The sequence below is a fragment of the Chrysochloris asiatica genome, unplaced genomic scaffold, assembly GCF_000296735.1.
Source record: "Chrysochloris asiatica unplaced genomic scaffold, ChrAsi1.0 scaffold00180, whole genome shotgun sequence".
In the NCBI taxonomy this organism is placed as follows: domain Eukaryota; kingdom Metazoa; phylum Chordata; class Mammalia; order Afrosoricida; family Chrysochloridae; genus Chrysochloris; species Chrysochloris asiatica.
In genome coordinates, this window is record NW_006408698.1 from 5,578,054 (window position 1) to 5,600,523 (window position 22,470).

The 22,470-nt window shown below is 38.2% G+C and overlaps 1 protein-coding gene across 1 annotated transcript in view; it reads left to right on the forward strand.

Moving 5' to 3' along the window:
- Positions 1 to 22,470, forward strand: part of DIAPH2 (diaphanous-related formin 2) — a 1,391,152-nt gene that overhangs the window by 1,024,415 nt on the left and 344,267 nt on the right. Inside the window, exon 24 of the mRNA XM_006872015.1 lies at positions 15,122 to 15,286. Coding sequence (XP_006872077.1) covers positions 15,122 to 15,286 — 165 coding nt within the window. The remainder of the gene's footprint in view (positions 1 to 15,121; positions 15,287 to 22,470) is intronic.

Sequence of the window (22,470 nt, forward strand, 5' to 3'; positions counted from 1 at the left end):
CATATTTTATGACCATTAAACAGCAATCTTTATGAAAGCAGTGGCCAGTGACCCTGACTCAGTATTCATTATTATATCTGAAGCACCCTGGGGCACTGTGGGATAAAGCACTAGACCATAAGGTTGGTTTGAACTACAGAGTTGGTGTTTGAAACTCACCAGCCTCTATGAGTAGGAACCAACTTGAGGGCACTTACCAACAAGAACAGTGTGCCAGATATCTTATAGGTGCTAAGGATACTTAGCTGTTGTTATATATTCTGACTCATAGTGACCTGTATAGGTCTAAGTTTCTAAGGAGTAGCTGGTGAATTTGAACCACCAACCTTGTGGTTTAAACAGACCTTGTGGGCCAGTGTTTTATCCTACAGCGCCACGCCAGGACTCCTATCTGGCATATAGTAGGCACCATAAATATGTTTGGATCAATAAAATAAAAATAAGTCACTTTTCTGTGTCCAAACATTCCAATAGGGATTCTATTTTCAAAGAAGGGGCAAAAAATATATATCTATAAAAGACACAAAGGGGATGGAGCTCGACAAGAGTGCTGTCATCAACACATTTATGGTTTTAACTGGAAGGTGATTTAAAAGCATTTTCTTTATACAGAGCTGACTCAGGCCATCTGTGGATAAATAAGTTCATTACAAAATTTTGTCTTCTCTCCCATAGCGTAATTGTCTCCTAAACATTAAAAACTGGGTTTTGTGGTTCAAACTTTTTCCCATTTATTGTTATCTTTAACAATATTTACATAGCTTATGCCTCCGTTTTGATCTGATTTCTAAAATAATTTTTAAAAATATTTATCATGAACTGTTGTCAAGTATATATGTTGAATCAAATGAAAAATATTTGGATTCCATATTTTCCTTGTTAATGTTTCACAGAGTAAACATCATATGTGTGGTTTATAAGTAAATTTCTGCTACTTTAGTTATGACTTAAAATTATTTTTTGATTGCATTTCCTCAAAATGTTAATAGTTCTTGACTTAAAAAATGGTTTGTGCTAATTGAATGAAAAAATTCATATTTTGTTTTTAACATTTAGCAGAATCTTTTCTGGCAGGTTATGGGAATAAGAAATTAGATCTATATTCTTCAATAGATTGTATATTTGTGACTTCCTTTTATTTAAATGGATAATTGCACCATGTTGCTAACTAAAGCTTGTGTGAAGGTTAAGTGGATCTCAAGATGATTTTCCCATGTTCTTCAACAGTCCAGCAGTAATGCTATTTTAAATTTAAGCTTTTAATTAAAATTGTAAGTAACTAATGCATTACCTTTTAAGATAAGAAATTGTAAAAACTGATTTGATTCCATTAGCTGTGGATACATAAACTCCTTCAACTTCAGGGCTCTGCTAATGCTTTTTCTTGTTCTAATATAACAGGTTTTCTTTGTAAGCAGTTATGCTTTACGTTAAAATTAAGGAAAATGATAATTTTCTAGGTCTTGTGTTAAATGAAACAGTGCTATTTTACCATTCAGAGGGCAAAGGTTATAAAGCCTACCCTCAACCAGCTTACAGATAAGTAGCAATAGCTGCCTGAAATAGTTAGAAAATAATATGAAATGTATGTAAAAATATAAAGAAAACACTTGCTATTTGGATACCATGCATAGGAATAGTTTATGGCTATTGTAGGTTGATGGTTAAATCCATAGTGTTCTATAACTATATTCTAAGGAATAGACTCTAGATTTATATACATATGGCCACACAAAACCATAGATAACAAAAGGTTTGCACAATCTATGCAGTGCATAATTATCCAAGCAATTGTGCAGACTGCTTCCCTAGTTCAGATTTTCCACATGAGTTAGTAGTATAAAAATGCTTTTTGTAACTTATATATGTTTTATAAATTAAATTTCTAGAGTTATGATTGAGAATTATGGTTTAAAATCAGTGATATTTTCAAAAGTTTATCATTGTACTTAGTAGTATTTTTTTTAATGATGTACATATTTAATGTATGAAACCTTTCAATGAACACTTCTCCTAAAAGGGGTTTTAGTTTAAGTCCTCATGTAATCCCCATGACCCATTCTCCAATGCAATGTTATAATGAGGCTTCTGTCTTTCAACAAATATTTAACAAGAAGCTTTGTAGCATAGTGGTTAAGAACCTGGACATTGGAACCACTCCCCACAAGGTACTCTTTTTGCTGTGACCTTCCAGCTGTGTGACCTTGAGCAAACTCTTACCTTACAAAACAAAAAAGTGAGTTAATCTATGCGAAGCATTCTACAGTGCCCGGCACAGAGTAAATATTTTGTAAAAAGTTAGAGTTTAGAATCATTGCAGCCCTAGTGTGACACTGTAAGGTAAGCTCTGGACTGCTAACTGCAAGGCCCCCAGTTGAAACCCAACAGCCACTCCTCAGTAAACCCTGTACAGGGTCCCTGTAAGTCAGAACCAACTTCACAGCACCAGCAATAACAGCAACAAGGTCCGTAGATGGCACAAAACATTTGTCCTCAACTGCTAACCTAGTATGGCATTGTGTAGGATAAGCACTGAACTGCTTACCACAAATTTGATGGTTCAAACCCACCGGCTATTTGGAAACCCTGTACAGGGTTTCTACGAGTTGGAACAGACTTGACAGAACTTAACAACTGTCCTAAACTTTGGTGGTTTGAGCCCACCCTATCGAGTGATGGAAGATAGGCCTAGTGATCTACCCCCCTACAGATCGTCAAGGAAACCCTATGGAGCAATTCCACTCTGTAACACTGCTATTTCTTGTAGTTACCAGGCACTGTTGTAGATGCTGATGAGTCAGTGCCAGGCAAGATCTACTCTTAGGGACTCCTGGCAAATTCTCAGGGCTCACTGTGTATTAAAGATGTTTTCCAAACGTGCTAAAATAACTGCTTAGAATGAAATACAATAGGCCAGAATAATAGTGATGGAGCTGGGTATTTTCCACTACATGTTTGGGAAAACTTACTCTAATAAGGTGATATTTGGGCTGAGCTTGAATGACCTTAGTGGAAAAGAAACAGACTAGGTAGTGAGACCAGCAAGGGAAAAGTCCTTGAGCATTAGCTTGGTGTATTCAAGGAAGGAAATGAAAGGTTAATGTAACTATGCATAGTGCTTAAGAGGGATAATGACACATTTGTTGTTGGTGTTAAGTGCCTCAAATGTAAGTGTCTCAAATGTAAATAAATCATGCCTTGTAAACCCTCCCATAACTTTCCCTGTTGTTGTTAAGTACTCTCCAGTAGAGTTTGACCATAGACCATAGCAACCCTGTGTAGGGTTTCCAAGCAGCAGCTGGTCAGCTGGAACCACTGGCCTTACAATTCAAAGGACTTTGCATGAGCCCACAGCACCACACCTGGGCCTTATAAACCCTGAAAAGGAATTTGGTGGGGTGTTTTTTCACCAAGAGCTATGGAAAGTTGGGAATCCTGTTGTGTGCTACACTACAAGTACTGGATTGCAAGGTTGGTTTGCAAGGTCAGTGGTTCAAACTCAACCTGCTGCTCCTAGGAAATCCTTTACATGGTTGCTATAAGTCAAAACCAACTGGAAAGTACTTAACAATAACATGGAAAGTTGTTGCTTCCAGGAGATGATTTATTTACATTTGAGATACCAATGAGAAAAGGATTTTTATAGGTTTTTGGTCATATTCCCATATTCCTTTAGACATAAACCCTTTTTCTGTTACTCATAAACCCTTTTTTAATCATTGCTCCCTATCATTACTGCCTTGACGAACTTTTCCCTTGTGTACTTACTCCTGGAACCTGTAGGCTGAATAATTTAGTGCTGTGTTGTTAATTAAACCTTAGAAGGAGGAGACAAGCTGGGAGGAAAACCAGAAGGCTATATGCCTCCAAGGAAAGAAAATATCTGGCACCCAGATGTCTGCAACAAAACCATTAACTTTGTTTGAAGGAGCAAGGGGGGAGTTGCTCCCAAGATATAAGGGGCTGTGAACTCTTGGGGTGTAATTTATATTCCTGGATGATAGAGCCATTAAACTCTGGGAAAGGAATATGATAATAACGAATGAATTGCTGTCCAGAAGGACATAAGAACTCCCAACTGTATGGGAAAAGTAAGCCAGTCTTTGAGAGGGATCTCACTGTCTTCCAGATCTGTCAGGAAAACGTTTATTGATTTGCATTTAGTCACTGTGAATTGGCTGCATTGATTGGCTGCCAAATCTTTTGTCCAGTAACACCAATGTTGTTATTTAGTGCTGTTGAGTAGGTTCCGACTCATATCATATCGACCCTGTAAAGGGTTTCCAGTGGGTTTGAACTACTAACCTTGTGATTTATAGTCCAGTGCTTATCCTCCAACCCCACACCAGGATTCCAATAGGCAGTTGATTACACACATGTGAACATCAGAAAAGAGATTAGGCTAGGTAGAGGAGTGTAAATTTGGGAGTCAGCAACATATATCCTGTTACCAATTAATAGCTGCACTATAGGACATGGTAGAGTCCTGGTATGGCACTGTAGAAGAAGCAATGGATATGGAAAGTTTGGTTTAGGTGCAAGGTCTGAAGTTCAAATTCACCAGGAGCTCCTTGGAAAAGCTCTGTAAGGTCTCTAAGAGTTGGGACAGACTGGTTGGTGGTGGTTATGTGCCTTGGTTGGCATCGGAACCGACTCATACAGACCCTGTATAGGGTTTCTGAGGCTGTAAATCTTTACAGGAGCAGAAGGCCTCATCTTTCTCCCGCGGAACTGCTGGTAGTTTTGAACTGCTGACCTTGAAGTTGGCAGCCCGATTCATAACCACTATGCTATCAGAGTTCCTTTGGAACAGACTAGAGGGCACTTAACAACAACAATAAGACTTGGTAGAAGTGCTCCATAGGATTTCCAAGGCTGCTTATCTACCAGCTGTTCCACGGGACATAGAGGAGGCATTCTGCTCCCATAGGTCAGAACAGACTCCAGGGTACTTAACAACAACAGCAATCTAAATTTAAAGGAGCTCTGGTAGCATAGTGGTTAGGAGTCAGGCTACTGACCTCAAGATCAGCAGTTTGAAACTACCAGTGGTTCTGCGGGACAAAGATGAGGCGTTGTGCTCCCATAAAGATTTACAGCCTCGGAAAACTTGTGCCAGGGTCAATATGAGTCAGAACCCTTACTCCACAGTACTTAACAACAGCAACAACAATCTATATAGGAACCCTGATAATCTATTTAGGACTCTGTAAGGATAAGCATTGGACTGCTAACCACCACCTGCTCCTTGGAAACCCTGTACAGGGTTGCTATGAGTCAGAACCAACTCAATGGCAGTTAACAACAACAAATCTATTTGGAAGCTGACTGCCACATCCATCTCCTGAGGAGTTGCTGATGGATTCAAATGGCAGACCTTTTGTTAGCTGCCCAACTCTTAACCCACTGCTCCACTGGACTCCATTCATCTCCACATAAATAGTATTTAGTGCCATGAGAATGGCTGAGGTAAACTAGGCAAAGAGCTCAGGATCAAACTCTCAGGAAGTAAAGAGAAAGAAAACGCCAACTTTCAAAACATGAGAGCATGTCAGAAACTTAAGAGACAAGCCTAAATGTTTTGGATGTTGCTGAAGCATTCATAGGACAAAAGATGTAAATAATGATTGCATTTAGCAATATGAAGGTCATTTTTATTGTCAGTAATGTCCATGGAATATAATGCTGGGAAAAGCATATTGTAAACCATAAAGCCCTATACAGATGCATGTTAATGGTGACAGAAGTATTAGTGATTTTAGATTATATGCTTGTTGAAAAGTATAGATAAGGTATTAATGGTCATTGTATCAATCAGAATGCTTATCAACCATTACCTTGTATTTAGTGGTTGCCTATATGCAAAAAATTTTAAGTAAGTATTGGTAATATTAGATTATATGCTTGTTGAAATTCTAGATAAGGTATTAATGGTCATTTTATCAATCAGAATGCTTATCAACCATTACCTTGTATTTAGTGGTTGCGTATATGCAAAAAAATTTAAGTAAAAGAAAGTTTTCTAAATGAAACTGAAGGCTTAAAAGGCCAGATGTTGTCCAGTTCGTTTTTACCTGCAGTCCCAAGTAGGAGTTGGTGATATGTTTGCAGCTGTGAAATATTACAGTGCTGACTCATGCCATCCATCCCTTTTACAACTTTGAAGATAAGCGAAGGACTTGGAGATTGGGTTGCTTTCAATTTGTTATTTCTAAGATAAATTGTTCCTGGAATTTTTCAAATTTTTTCATTTTGGTACACAGACAGAATTTTTGAATTCCGTTTTTGTTCTATGAGTACAAATTTAGGGAATTGTGTGTATTGCTAAAAAAGACATTTTTTTAGCTGGTGAAAAATTGTGATATGATAAATGGGCAAATGAGCAACACAGTTTTTGCTTTTTTTGTTATCATTGGCTTTCTCAGTATTGTGCAGATGTTGAGCTTTGTGAAATATACAAACAGTTTGGTAGTTTGTATTGCAAATGAACTACAAGTAAGTGACCTTTTGAAAGTGTTTCTGCCTAGCAAGACTCTGGCATCAGTCTGTTCTATTTAGGAAAGAAGCTAGAAAACAAAAATCTCACTTTCATTCTGTGTTTAAAAATCAAGAGTTATTGTCTTATTTCTATAGCACTTAGGATGTTTTACATTTCCTTTAAAATACAAAAATTTATATTGATAGTCTCAAAGGTAAAATTAGAATGTCTACAAACTATGACATATCCTTTTATTTGGTTTTTTAAAAAAAACAGGGTATGTAAAAAATGCAGGAATTCTTTCAGGTGTGTTGACATACAAATGGACTTGAGGTTTAGAAGATTTCATTTCAGTTGTTAATAGAGGAAGAAGTTGTTGTGATGCTAATGTAAATGTTAATACTTAAGTAATGTAAATAGAATATAGGTGGGGGCATCTCATCACATTGTTTAAGTTAAGTGTCAGCTGCAGTGTAATTTTCCCTGAAATGGTCTGATTTCACCACTGATGTCCCTTGTATTCTTCTGGAAAATAAATTTGCCCTGTTGTTGTGTTATTGTTAAGTTCCGTGGAGACTCATGGCCACCCTGTATAGGATTTCTGAAGAGCAGCTGGTAGTTTTGAACCACCAGCCTTGTGGTTCAAACCGACCTTGTGGTCTAGTACTTATCTTACAGCATCACACCAGGACTCCTAAATTTGGCCCTAAGTTATAATGAAATATACCAAAATGTTCAGATAACCTTATGAAATCAAGGATTTCACGGCACAATTTTTGTCATACTGTGGTGACTTTTGAGTTGCTATGATTCAGGAAGCTATGCCACGGGTATTTTAAATACCAGCAGGGTCACCCAAGGTGGACAGGTTTCAGATAAGCTTCCAGACAAAGACAGACTAGGAAGAAGGAGTGATGAACTACTTCGGAATCTTTAGTCACTGAAAACCTTATGAATAGCAGAGAAACACTATCAGATATAGTGCCAGAAAAATAAGCCCCTCAGGTTGGAAGGCACTCAAAATGCAACTGGGGAAGAACTGCCTCCTCAAAGTAAGGTTGACATTGATGACACAAATGGAGTGAAGCCTTTGGCAGTAAAGCCTTTGGGACCTTCATTTGCTGATGGGGCACAACTCGAAATGAAGAGAAACAGCTGAAAACATCCATTAATAATCAGAACATGGAATGCATGAAGTGTGAATCCAGAAAAATTGAAAATTGTCAGAAATGAAATGCACCGCATAAACATCTATTCTTAGGCATTAGTGAGCTGAAATGGACTGTATTGGCCATTTTGAATCTGACAACCACATGGCTTACTATACTGGGAATGACAAATTGAAGAGGAATGGTGTTGCATTCATTGTCAAAAAGAACATATCCAGATCAGTCATGAGGTGCAACCCTGTCTGTGATAGGATAATAGCCATACACCTAAAGGGAAGAAGTGCAGCCAGAGTGCTCCTTGTTCCTTGGAAGCCAGGAATTGCCAAACTTCGTCAGGAAATACCAGTCTCTGAAGAAGGATATCACGTTTGGTAAGGTGGAGGGTCAGAGAAAAAAAGACCCCCAGCGAGATGGATTGACAAAGTGGCAGCATCAGTGGGTTCAAGTATGGCAACAATTGTGAGGTTGGCCCAGGATTGGGCAGTGTTCCTTCTGTTGTGCATTGGATCACTATGAGTCAGTACCAACTCAATGGCATCTAACAACAACAGGGAAGCCTAGTTAATACCACTATTATTCAAATTTACGTACCAACCACTAAAGCCAGTAAGGATGAAATAGAAGAATTCTACCAACTTCTTCAATCTGAAATTGATCAAATATGCCATCAAGATGTATTGATCATTACTGGTGACTGGAATGCAAAGATTGGGAATAAAGAAGAAGGATCAATAGTTGGAAAATATGGCCTTGGTGTTAGAAATGATGCTGGAGATCACATGATAGAATTCTCCAAAATCAACGATTTGTTCATTTCAAATACCTTCCTTAGAGATACACATGTACCTCACCACCTAGAATACACAGAAATCAAAGTGACTACATCTGCGGAAAGACAAGAAGAAAAAGCTCTATATCATCAATCAAAACAAGGCCAGGGGCAGATTGTGGAACAGACCATCAATTGCTCATATGCAAATTCAAACTGAAGCTGAAGAAAATGAAAACAAGTCCAGGAGAGCCAAAATATGACCTTGAATATATCCCACCTGAATTTAGAGATCATCTGAATAACAGATTTGATGCATTGAACACTAAAGACAGAAGACCAGAAGAGTTGTGGGATGACATCAAAAACATCATAAATGAAGAAAACAAAAAGTCATTAAGAAGACAAGAAGGAAGGAAAAGATCAAATTGGATGTTAGAAGAGACACTGAAACTTGCTCTCCAGCGTAGAGATACTAAAGCAAATGGAAGAAATGAGGAGGTACAAGAGCTCAACAGAAAATTCCAAAGGTCAGCTGGAGAAGACAAATTCAAATATTACAACAAATTGTGCAAAGATCTGGAGTCAGAAAACCAAAGCTCAGCATTTCTCAAGCTGGGGGAACTGAAGATAAAATTCAAGTCGCAACTTTTTGTTATTGAAGAATTCTCTGGGTAAATTATTGAATGATACAGAAAGCATCAAAAAAAGAGGGAAGGAATACACAGAGTCACTGTACCAAAGGGAATGGTTAATGTTCAGCCATTTCAAGTGGTAGCATATGATCAAGAGCCAATGATACTGAAGGAAGAAGCCCAAGGTGCATTGAAGGAATTGGCAAAGAACAAGGCGCTGAGAATTGATGGAATAAAAATTGAAATCTTTCCAGAAAGTGAGGCGGTACAGGAGGCACTCACTCATCTCTGCCAAGAAATTTGGAAGACAACTGTCTGTCTAACTAATTGGAAGAGATCCTTATTTGTGCCCATTCCAAAGAGAGGTGACCCAAAAGAATGCGGGAATCTTCTGACAATCTCATTGATATCCCATGTGAGTAAAGTTTTACTAAAGGTAATACAGAAACGGCTGCAAGCATACATTGACAGAGAACTTCCAGAGGTAAGAGTCCCTGGAACGAGGGATGTCATCTAGCAGCCGCTCTACTGGAGAAAGATGAGACTTTCTGCTCCTGTAAAGATTCACAGCTTCTGAAACCCTATGCAGGATCACTGTGAGTTGGAATCAATTCCACTGCAGTAACCACTACCAGCATTAGATCTTAAAAGAGTGTGCTCCAAATTCTGCTGTTACAGTTCTATTAAAATTCCAAGTTGGGTGCTTTTCTAACTACAGAAATTTTACTCTTTGATCATTTTTGCAGTTTTCATGGACTTATCTCCTCCAGGTTTAAAATCTAGATTTTGTTTATCTTATTAATTAACCAGTTTGATATTTAGGGTTAACCAGGTTATCATTCTCTGAAGCAGTCTTGGCAATTAACATTCAAAAATCATTAGCTGTATAAGAAAGATGAGAAAGAAATGCTTCAAAATGTTCATGAGGGGACTTCAAAAATTTCATAAGTAGATAGAATTAAAGATAATAGCATTTTCCCACTAACTTTTTGAAGCCCCTTTGCACCTTGAGTTTTTGAAAATTTTAGTTGGTTTATTTATGCTTCTGATTCTAAGTTGTCTTTATGTATATCATCTACAATGGGGGTGGCAGATGAGTTTGTTTTGTAAATTAAAAAAAATATATATATATATATGAGATAACTTTATTATGTTGTTAAGTGCCATTGAGTCTGTTCCAACTCATAGTGATCTTGTATAGGGTTTCCCAGGAGAGGCTGGTGGATGTGAACCACTGGCTTTGTATTTAGCAATCTTGTGTTTATCCTATAGCTCCACACCAGATACCATTATTGTTGCTGTTATGAAGTGTTGTGGAATCAATTCTGACTCACAGCAATGCTGTATAGGCTTTTTAGGAGTCCTGGTGTGGTACTGCAGGATAATGCGCTGGACAGCAAGGTCAGTTTGAACTGCAAGGTTGGTGGTTCAAATCCACCAGCAGCTTTATCAGAAACTCTATGCAGGGCCGCAACAAATCTGAACCAACTTGATGACACTTAACAACAACAACAACAATAGGGTTTCCAAGGAGCTTCTGGCTAGTATGAACCCTAACCTTTTGGTTAGAAGTCCAGTGTTTATCCTACAAGTGCCACATGAAGATTTTCAGATACCACTGCTTTTGGTAAGTGCAGTCAAGTTAGTTCTGACTTATAGCAACCTTGAATAGGGTTTCCAAGGAGCAGCTGGTAGGTTTGAATCTCTGATCTTGTGATTAGCAGTCCAGTCCTTAAAGTACATTGCTACACCAGGTTACAATTTAGGATCAGAAATGTTCAGGGCACAGTTCTTCCAGTCAGGATAGCCTTTCCTCTTCCCTGCCCACAGGTAGGCCTCTCTCTGCCTGGGCAATGTAACAAAACTCTTTTGTTGTTGTTGTTGTTAAGTGCCGTTGAGTCAGTTCCAACTCATAGCGACCCTGTACAGGGTTTCCGAGGGTGTAAATCCTTACGGGAGTAGAAAGCCTCATCTTTCTCCCGCGGAGCGGCTGGTAGCTCCTTAACAAAACTCTTTTAGGGCTCCTAATATATGTCCACAAGGAGCTCTGGTAGCATAGGGGTTACGAATCGGGCTGCTAATTTCATGGTCAGCAGTTCGAAACTACCAGCTGTTCCGCGGGAGAAAGATGAGGCTTTCTGCTCCCGTAAAGATTTACATTCTTAGAAACCCTGTACAGGGTCCATATGAGTCGGAACCGACTCCATGGCACATAACCACCACCACCACCACCACCAATAAATGTCCACAGGACACATCACTCCATCAGAAGCCTCTTTAGTATTTGATCAAATAGCAGTTATTTGGTCAAACACTAATGTAGGTGGTGTTGTGGAGGTATTTTGTAGATGAGGTTGTAGTTATGTGCCATTGAATCCTTTCTGACTCATAGCAAACCCCTATAGGGTTTCTGAGGAAGGGCTGGTGGGTTTGAGCCACCAACCTTGTGGTTAGTTGTTTTTAAGTACCGTTGAGTCGGTTCTGACCCATAGCCACCTTGTATAGGGTTTCCGAGGAGCGGCTGTGAGCTTGAACCTGCAACCTTGCAGTTCAAAACAACTTTGCACTCCAGGGCATTAACACTCACAGTGCCACAGTCCAAAGGTTATTCTACAGTGTCGTACCAGGACTCCATATTTGAGATTAACATCTATAATTGGTTGATTTTAAAGGGAAGAAATTACATTCTATAATGTGAGTAGGCTTAAAAGGTCTTAAGTGCAAATTTTGAGATTTTTCAGAAAAAGAAATTCTGCCTCTAGACTCCAGTATACAGTATAACCACATACATGTATAGGCATGGCTATGGATATTTCTACACACAAATTTGTATATGCTACAGGTGTATTCATATTTGATAAGTATTTCAAAATCTTGTGGAAATATTCCATTAGCCTTTCATTTCATTTTCTCACAACCATTTTTTGAGTGTTGTTATACATAATAGAGCACATATGGGGCATAGTAGTTATATTTACTACTTAGACAACTGGCCTGAACTATTAGACTTGAAGGCTAAGGATCCTAGTTTCAGCAGATATCAAGGTCAACTGGCAAAACACAGTTCACAAATATAATGTTCTATATCCTAGTCTGGTGAATAGCATATGGTGTCTTAAAAGCTTTTGAACAGTCATCTAAGAAGCAACTTTTGTATGCTTTTACCACCTGGCAGCAATTAGTTCATGTAGTAATTTTCTACATAAACTATAGCCTCTTCTAACCTGAGACGAGACCAGAAGAAGTAGATGGTGCCTGGATACCACTATTTTTTTTTTTTTTTTTTCCTTAAGTTTTTTATTGTGAATTGAGTGAAAGTTTACAGGGCAGATCATCAGTTTTACATTCAACATATCATATACTTTGCTTCATTACAATGATTATAATCCCGTCCATGTACCATCAGTTAACAGTATTTCTCTCTATTCATTTTAGTTCTTTTTTTTTTCTTTTTCTTTTTTCTAAACAAGCAAGCATATATAATAATTTATACCAGCAAAGTGCACATTCTGCAAATCAGCCCTCTGACTGCCAACTCTCAGTCCCTCTCTTTCCATGAATCTGAAGTCCTCAGCTGCTCCCTCTCTCCATGTCCCCATTCTCTGCCTCCATCTCTTGTGTCCCTTCTTCTCTGGATAAGGTCCCGCATTCCACTTGTGCTCCTCTCTCTTCAATATGGTTGGACATATTGTCCAGAGAGATCCTTCACTGGAGACTGATATCATGTTTGGTAAAGTCGAGGGTCAGAGAAAAAGAGGAAGACCCCCAGCAAGATAGACTGGCAAAGTGGCAGCATCAATGGGCTCAAGCGTGGCAATGATTGTGAGAGTAGCCCAGTACCGGGCAGTGTTTCATTTTGTTGTGCATAGGGTCGCTCTGAGTCGGTACCAACCCAATAGCACCTAACAACAACAACATACACAGCAGAACAAAACACTTCCTGGTTCTGTCCCATCCTCACAAAGTTATTATATTTGAGCCCATTGTTGCTGACACTATAAAATAAACAGTAAAATCCAAGAAGGGTATGTTCCTTAGGACAATCAATTATTTAAGACAAAAAGGACAATATTTGTCCAAAACCAAAGATGGGAAGGCATTTGTTGTTGTTGTTAAGTGCTGTTGAGTCAGTTCCAACTCTTAGCGACCCTGTATATATAGGGTTTCCAAGGAGCGGCTGGTGAGCTTGAACCACTGACCTTACAGTTCAAACTGACCTTGCACTCCAGAACATTAACCCACAGCACCACACCCAAACTCCCAGTAGACATTTAGGAATAGGGAAACCAGAAAATATAGTGAAAATGAAGATTCACCAAATAAGCTCTATATATGGGTGACCTATGTGCCTGTCACCATATTAAAAAACCTACAGGCAATGACGATGACAACTAACAGCTGTTTATCAAATAAATTTATAAATCTGGAAATAATTAAATCACTGCAGTAATATTTTGCCTTGTTTTCAGCCTGCTATACTGCCCTAGAAACTTCAACTTGCCTGTCCCCAGATTTGTGCGAGGAGCCAGCTCCTTTAAGATAAATCTCTCTTGGCTCTATTTCTCTGGAGAACCCTGACAGATACATGGTGGTTATGATTCATATTATCATCATTACTCATTTGTTATAAATTCTAAAACAGCTACCTAATTTATTTTTTGTGATAATAGCCTCTACTTAATTTTCTAAAGCAGTACTATTCCAAATGAGTTCCCTAGACCAGCAGCATGGTCATCACCTGAGATGATGACCATTCTCAGGTTCCTTGACTGAAGGCACAGCAATCTATGGTTTAAGAAGCCCATTGCATGATTAAAACTCTAGAGCTATAGGAAATTTATATCTTCACTTTCTTCCCTCTATCTATCCCTTTCTCTCCTCCTTCCCCTTCTTTCTTCTTTCTTTTTTCTCTCCCGATCCTACTTCTCCACATGCATACATTTAAACACATACATATAAGGATCCCTGGTAGTGTATTGGAGTATGAGCTAGGCTGCTAACCACAAGGTCAGTAATTGGAATCTGTTAGTAACTCTGCAGGAGAAAGTTTAGGCTTTCTGCTCCCAGAAAGATTTACAGCCATGAAAATCATATACAGGGTCACTATGAGTCAAAACCGACTTAGGGGCACACAACTAACAAACACATATACTGTTTTTGCTTGTTGTTGTTCAGTGCCATTAAATTGGTTCCGACTCACAGCAACCCTGTATAAGGTGTGCAGTTCTAACTGACGTTGCAGTCCAGTGTGTTAACCCACCAGGACTCACAAAACCAATATGTAGAATTTATCATTGAAAATGAAACCAGAAAGAAAAACAGTTTCCATTGAGTCCATTCTGACTCATGGTGATGTTCTGTTTGTCAGAGTAGAACTGTGCTCCTTAAGAGTTTTTAGAGGCTGCTATATTTTGAGAATAGATCACTAGGCCTTTATTCAGTACCTCTGGGTAGAGTCAATCTTCCAACCATTCAGTTAGCAGTCAAGCAATTAACTGTTTGTACTCCCCAGAGACTACTCCCTACAGGCTCTCTGTATATCTAGATCCTTGGTTGGCACAAACAATTAAGCATTGGGCTACTAAGCAAAAGTTTAGCAGTTCAAACCTACCCAGACATGTTTCAGAAGAAAGACCTGGTGACCTATTGCCAAAGATCATTGGTGACCTATTTCCAAAGTCATTGAAAGAACTGTGGAGTGCAGTTCTAGCCTGACTAACCTGGGATCACCGTGAGTTGGAATCAGTTGGTTGTTTCTGTCTGCATGTAGAATTTGTGTATTCAATAAAGAGCTTTGTATACTAAGTTTTTTTGGTATTTGTTTGTGTGATATCTTGATCATAATGTTATGATGCCATTGTTTTTGCTATTTAAGTGCTTTCATTTAACAAACATATTCTAGATACTTTCTGTCTACATTAAATGGTTTTGTTGAATGTGTAGATATTCAAAACTTACTAACCAATATGACTCTTACAAATATTTACAGAAATGATGGTGTCATTTTATCTTAATATCTAATGATTGCCTTTGAGATCTTATTGAATCTTGTTCCTTAACACAAAGTTACAGCTTTACCAAGAGTGCCAGAGACCAGTGTGACAAATTGTTCACCATGTACAACAACATGATGAAACTGTATGAGAATCTCGGAGAATATTTCATTTTCGACTCTAAGACAGTGGATATAGAAGAATTTTTTGGTGATCTCAGCAACTTCCGAACTTTGTTTTTGGTGAGTAATACCTCTCAAATCATTACAAAGCCTATTGTGTTTATTTTCCAATAACGTCTCCTTTGGCATTTTGTGTACCTATTGAGTGTATTGATTTCATGTTATAATCCTATAACAGGAAATGACAGATATTATTATATACCTGTCACATGGATAAAAATTGTTAACTGGCTTATCATATAATGGGGACCTAAGTGAATTATCATCAGCTTTATGTATGCATGAGATGTATTCTACTGAAATTTTATAGAAAAATGAATGATTTGGTACTTAAACAACCCTTATTCTTACAGAGCATAGTATTTGAATTTCACCTACCCTAAAAAATATTCAAAGTCACCTTTCATTTGATATGTTAAAGTGCTGTGATTGGTTTATGAACAATAAATGAATAAATGACAAAATGGTTTTGAATTGAACTATGTAATCGACCTTGAATACCTAAAGTTTCTTTTCATATTTCAGCTCTTGTTTTAAACTGTAGCTCTTGGGGCTAACAGTAAATATCAGCTTTAATTGGAGGTGGGCAATCAGATTACAAGTTATCCTAAAGGGAAAAATAGGTCTTGCTGTAAAACTGCTATGAAAATGAGCTCTGCATCCAGGGAATGAATAGAAGGAGGAGTACAACCTCTGATTATGATAGTAACAAAAAGATATGCAAATAGGTGATATCACACAGGTAAAGGTCCATATATTTCAAAGAAGGAACTCTAGCAATTACCCTCAGCAGGGAAGATCAATTAACAAACCAATTAGTTGCAATTTTCGGAATGTTTCTGATCCCATAGTAGTTATTTGTTAAATCAGCTGCCCTCAGTGGTGCTGCCCCATGAAATCATTCGATTTTGGTGTGAATTGCAGTTTTTGAAATGCAGCTATGTTTGTGGAAAGCAGCTTGCTTTCATCTACTAACCTGGGGCATATAACCCTCAGCACATCCCCACAGTTAAACAAACAGCTTTAGTAATTGAAGTGAAACCAAAAACTTTCTTAATATTAACTTCCCCCTGCCCCCCCCCCTTTTTTTTTTTTGCTGTGTTATTAGCTGAATTTGGTCTTTGGTCTTCGCACTTTAATGTTTAATTTTTAGCTGTGCAGTAACTAGTGGACTGTGTTCTCCTAGAAATGGAAAGAAGGGTAAATGGAGATAGATGGTCAAGCCATCTTCAAAACCTACAATCTATAAATATGGTATGAATACTTGGATTCCACGTTTTAAATGTTGATGCTTTGAAAGGGTAAATTCAACTGCTTATTCGTGTAACATCAGTGTCTATGGGTGAATAGAAATTGAAAAATAATTAAATATAATTACCATTGACAATTGTTGTTCAAAGTTACCTTGTTCTGCACTGGATCGCAATGTCGATTTGAACTACAAGGTCGATTTGAACCACAATGTTGGCAGTTCAAACTCACCAGCCACTTCTAGGAAACCCTATATAGGGTTACTATGAGTTGGAACGACTTGACAGCATTTAACAACAACATGGATTGGGTCCTAAAATATTGCCTGCTACCTCGTGTATCCTCTCCCCATACACTGTGTAGTAGTATGTGTGTGCATGATTTCAAAGTTAATTTTTGTGTCATAGTAGTCAGCTATTTAAAAACCATGCTAAGAACTGTAGTCTTATGAAGGGAGTCCTGATGGCTGTGCAGTATAACCACTCGACTCCTAACTGCAAGATTGGCTGTTAAAACCCATCAGCTGTTTCACAGGAGAAAGATGAGGCTTTCTGCTCTCATAAAGATTCACAATCTCGGGAACCCCATTTGGTGTCCTAGTGTGGTGCTGTTGGATAAGCACTGGTCTAGTAACTACAAGGTTTGTGGTTCAAACCCACCAGTCTGTCTTTGGAAACCCTATACAGGGTCCATGTGAGTTGGAACCAACTCAATGACTCTTAACAACAACAAACCCCATGTAGGTCGTGATGAGTTGGAACTGACTTGATGCTACTAGGTGGGTGTTCATATCAATTCTGCCTCAGTTTCTCAGTGCTGCTTTAACAGATATAACACAGGTGGGTGTTTTTTGTTTGGTGTTTTAAAACTTTTATTGTGAATTGAGTGAATGTTTACAGACAAGATCATCAGCTTTACATTCAACAAATCATACACTTTGTTTCATCTCAATGATTGCAATCCTTTCCATGCATCAAGAGTTATCCTGCTTCCTCCCTGTGATTCCTATTTGCGCTTCTCCCACCTTCCTGTCCCTTCTCAACTTTGTCCTTAGGTAAATGTTGTCCTTTTCATTTTGAGTGATCGACCATTCCTTAGTGAGAATTCCTTACTAGTGCTGTTACCGTTCCCCCCTACCCCCACAAACCTATCCACAACTTGGTGGAAAATTGGGCCACAAGCGTGAGTTTCTTTCCAGACCTGAAGGGTGGTTGAGAGCCATAGCCTCAAATTCCACCAATGTCTTTCTGACAGTTAAGGTAAACCTGGTTTTGTATTGTTCTTTAAAAAAAAAAAATTTGGTTGTTTGTTCCATATTCTCTGCTGCTCCATCCAGGACTTTCTAATGTGATCCCTTTCAGAGTAATTGGAAGTGGCAGCCAGGCACCATCTAGTTCTTCTGGTCTCAGAGTCATAGAGACTGATGTTCACCTGTTCTGTATTAGTCCTAATTGAGTCTAAGCCTCTTTAGTTCTCATCAGTCTTCTTACTTGCGTACGTACATGGAAAGACCAATAGCTACATCTTAGTTGGCTGCTCATGAGCTTTCAAGATCCCAGATGCTACTCACCAAAGCAGGATATAGAACATTGTTTCTACAAATGGATGATTTTGAAAAACAGAAATTTATTTTCTCACCAAAGGTTCGTTGTTGTTGTGGTTAAGGCCAACAAGTTCGTTCCAACTCATAGCAACGTATATAGGGTTTCCAAGGAGCAACTGGTGGGTTTGAACCTCTGACCATTTTGTTACCAGTCCCGTGGTTATCGTACTATGCCACACCAGGACTCACAAAGGATAGGGGACTAGCTAGCTCTAGGGGAAGGCTCTTAATCTGTTAACTTTTCCTTCAGCTTCAGTAGCCCCAGTGTTGCTAAGTGATTTTTATGTCACATCTGTATTCTCAATTTGGCCTGACTTGTTTCTGTGCCTAATGCACTCTTTTTGTATCTCGAAAGTGATTGGTTTCAAGCAAGCCCTACACTGAGAAGGTCACATTAACATAACAAAGAAAGACCTATTTGCAAATTGGATTACATCTTCAATAGTTAGGATCTAAACACACAGTTTTGGGGGATACAATTTAATCCTAACAACTTCTAAATCCTTACTTGGTTAAAAGTGTAAAGGTAGCAGTGTTAAGAAGACCTAATTCTGTGCTATGGTGCTGTCTCAAAAATGGTGTTTATCTTTTGGTAAGTAATTGATTTATCTTTTTTGTGTGGGTATTCATTTTTTTCTTGTCCTTTTTTTAATAGAGAGGTTCAAGTAATTGAGGTTTAAGAACTTTAAGAATTTAGTCTTCTTTCAAAGTCTATAAATCCATGGCTAGAATTTCAGAGATGGTGGAGTCATGTGTATTACAAACATACATAATCAGGAGATATTTATTTATTTGAGTCCTGGTGTGGTGCTGTGGGCTAATGAGTCAGATTGCAAAGTCATTTGACTGCAAGGTCAGTGGTTAAAGCTCACCAGCTGCTCCTTGGAAAATCTATACAGGGTCACTATGGATCGGAATCGACCCAACGGCACTTAACAACAACAACCACTCTACTGATTTCACTGCTTATGTAGCTGGAACTTAGGGAAAGAATGTGTTTCCAATTTTTTTCCTTGTCTGGTTTTTAGGTGCATTTAATTTCTTGAGAGCCAATTAAGATTGAGTTTTCCCAGCTTTCAAACTGGTAACTCGGCCAGCTGTAACCGTCTTTGCCTTATATAGCACTACTTCTATCTACAAATTGTTATCAACTTGCTAACATGAGACTAAGGTGTGCAATGTGCTAGCTGTTTTGAACTTGGATTGGTCATGTAACCTCTTTGGACATTGGCTTTCTCATCCCTAAAATATGGATTATTCCTGCCATACTTTTTTTCATTGGGATGCTGTTAGAATCAATATACTACTCTATGGAAAAATACCTTTTAACCTGTGCTGGGCAGAAGTAGAGTATTATTAGCTATTTTCCAACAGCAACAAATTTATTTTTATTGTTGAGGGTCTGCTTGATTTCAATAATATTCTAGACCTGAGATAAAAAAAAAGACCACCAGTGGAGAGAACAATTAAATACACTATGATTTTATAAGTGCTGCCATTGGAGCTCTGGTAGCGTAGTGGTTACGAATCGGGCTGCGAACCTTAAGGTCAGCGGTTCGAAACTACCAGCCGCTCCGCGGGAGAAAGATGAGGCTTTCTACTCCCGTAAAGATTTACACCCTCGGAAACCCTGTACAGGGTCGCTATGGGTCGGAACCGACTCGACGGCACTTAACAACAACAACAACATTGGTATATAAGGAGCTCTGGCAGTAGTGGTTACGAATCAGGCTGCGAACCTAAGGGACAGCAGTTCGAAACTATCAGCTGCTCCGCGGGAGAAAGATGAGGCTCCCGTAAAGATTTACAGCTTTGGAAACCCTGTACAGGGTGGCTATGAGTCGGAACCGACTCGACGGCACTTAACAACAACAAACATTGGTATATGTGAAGGTACTGTAATAATACAAGGGAGAAACTGCCTAACTCTGCCTGACTTGGTCAGAGAAGCCCCCTTTTAGAGAAACTGACATTTGAGCAGAGCTTGGAAAAATCCATAGGAATTTGACAAGCGACTTTGACAAGCAGGTTTAAGGGTTTTACATCTGACCTATAAGCTGTAGACTCCTAAATCAACATCACCAACTTCAGTCAATCATTTGTGCTTACCATGTTCCTGTTTTTTAGTGAGCTTAAAGTGATTTCACTCTCCCAGGAGAGGGAAGAACTCTGAAAAAGAGACAAAAATTGTAATCTCCTGAAGTTCCCATTTTCTTCCTGCTTTGTGTGTTTGGCCTCAGGGTTCTTAGCGCTAAAAGCATATTGGACTATAGATGGAAGCAATAAAATACCAGTAGTGCTGAGAACAAAATAAGAGTTCTGATTCATGTGCTACCAAAGATTACTTCCAAATGAGCTCAGAATTTCATCTTGGGAGATGTATTTGGCATGTCTAGCATAAACAAAATGCACAGACCAAAAAAACCTTTCTCAGAGATCTCCAAAAGATGTCAAAAATGGAAATAAACAAAAGAAATCAATATTATAGATTAAGACCTTTAACAAAATGATCTCACTTAAATTAATTGAAAGAAAAATAGGGTAATCTCTTTGCAGTGCTACTGTATTAATTATTAATATTATTTGTAATGTATATTACTCACCTAAAGAGGATATTAAAGATAGTCAAGAAGAATATACTTATGTTGGCAGGAAGTTAGATATTATTGAAAACATTTCTAAATTCTGAATTAGAACTGTCTTTCTTGTTAATTTCTCTGAGATTTATTTCATCTGTGTTCTAAAAGCTACATAAGTAAAATGTTTTTGTTAAGTGCTGTCCAGTCAGAGCTGACCCGTATTGACCCTGTATAGGGTTTCTGAGGATCAGCTGGTAAGTTTGAACCGCTGACCTTGTGGTCAAGTGCTTATCCTACAGCGCAACACACCACATATGATTAACTAATAGCTCCCAATTTTACTGGACAGCACTTTACAACAGCAGCAATTTAAAAACTGAATATTTTGTAGGATAAAACCAAAAATCCATATTTATGTAACGTGTAAAACATCTTTTTTGCTTATTCTCCTTTATGCTTCAGTCATTCTCCTAGTTCAAATAGTTGACTGTACAAATAAGTCTCTTTTTCTTTTGAGATATTTTGAATAGAATATTCAAAATCAGTGAAGCTTATATGTTTCACCACCATCCGGATTCTTGCACAGGCATAAAAATTAATTTCAGCTGTTGGGAAAGTGTTCGAGGCAAGTATTATACTTCAATAACTTTCATAGCTCCAAATAAATTACAGAAAATACTTTGTTTTCCTGTCTTTTAAATCTGTCAGTTTCCTACTGCTTCTGTGTGTTTTTGTATTGGTTTGGTTTGCTTTTTAAAGGACAATACGTTACCCAGACACTCAGTAAATTTTTGTTACGTGTATGTCCTCATTCCATATCTTATATACTAGAAATACAGGAATAAATCTTGATAGAATTACTAGATCTATTGACCTGATTTGAAAATAAAATGTTACCAATACTATTAGTCATCCTAGCAGATTTCCTCTCAATAGAATAAGTATTTACTTTTGTTCATTTACTATATGAATTTTAATGTATGTTTTATTTAAAAAAACAAACAGTATTTGAATCGTTCTTACATGAACATTATAAAATGGACAAGTGTTATGAGGTGTTAAGACCATGTGGGAGTCATGTCTGACTGCCACTGGTTTCAGAAGGGGAAAGAGAATCAAACTCAAAATCAGCTCATGGCCAATTCCTATGAAGTGGAGGTCAGACAGGCTTCCACTCTACAATCAGCTTTACCCTATTCTGACACATCTGGGTTCCATAATCCATTGCAGTGGCCATACCGAATTTATAACAAAACTCATGATTATGGGGTTTATTAGGGAAGTGAATAGGGTACAATTCAGGATCAAAACCAACTCAGGACACAGCAGTTCTCCAGTCAGGAAAGCCTCTGTCTGCCATACTGCAGGCAAGGCTCACTCTTTTTTTTTTTTTAATGTTTTGTTGTGAAGCCTCATTCTTGTCTTTGGCTTCTCAACTTTGGGTCCCATGACCTCTGTTCTGCTCTGGCTAGTGTTACAAAGTTAATTGTAGCCAGTCTGTGAATGCCCAAAGGGCAACATTCTTCAAGCCAGTCTCCTGCCCATTGGCACTCAACTTTACTCAGTCCATGGGTGTAGAGCCAGAAGCTGCTCTGTCTCTTCATGCCACCACCTGTGTTGTTGCCTTCACTGTTGCTTCTGCTTTTGCTGTTTCTCTAGGTAGGGATCTCACATGTCACTAATGTCTTCCTTTTATTTATTTATTTATTTTTAATATAAGGTATTTATTGTGGATTGAGTGAAAGTTTACAGGGCACATCATCAGTTTCACATTCAACAATTCATATAACTTGTTTCATTACATTGATTAT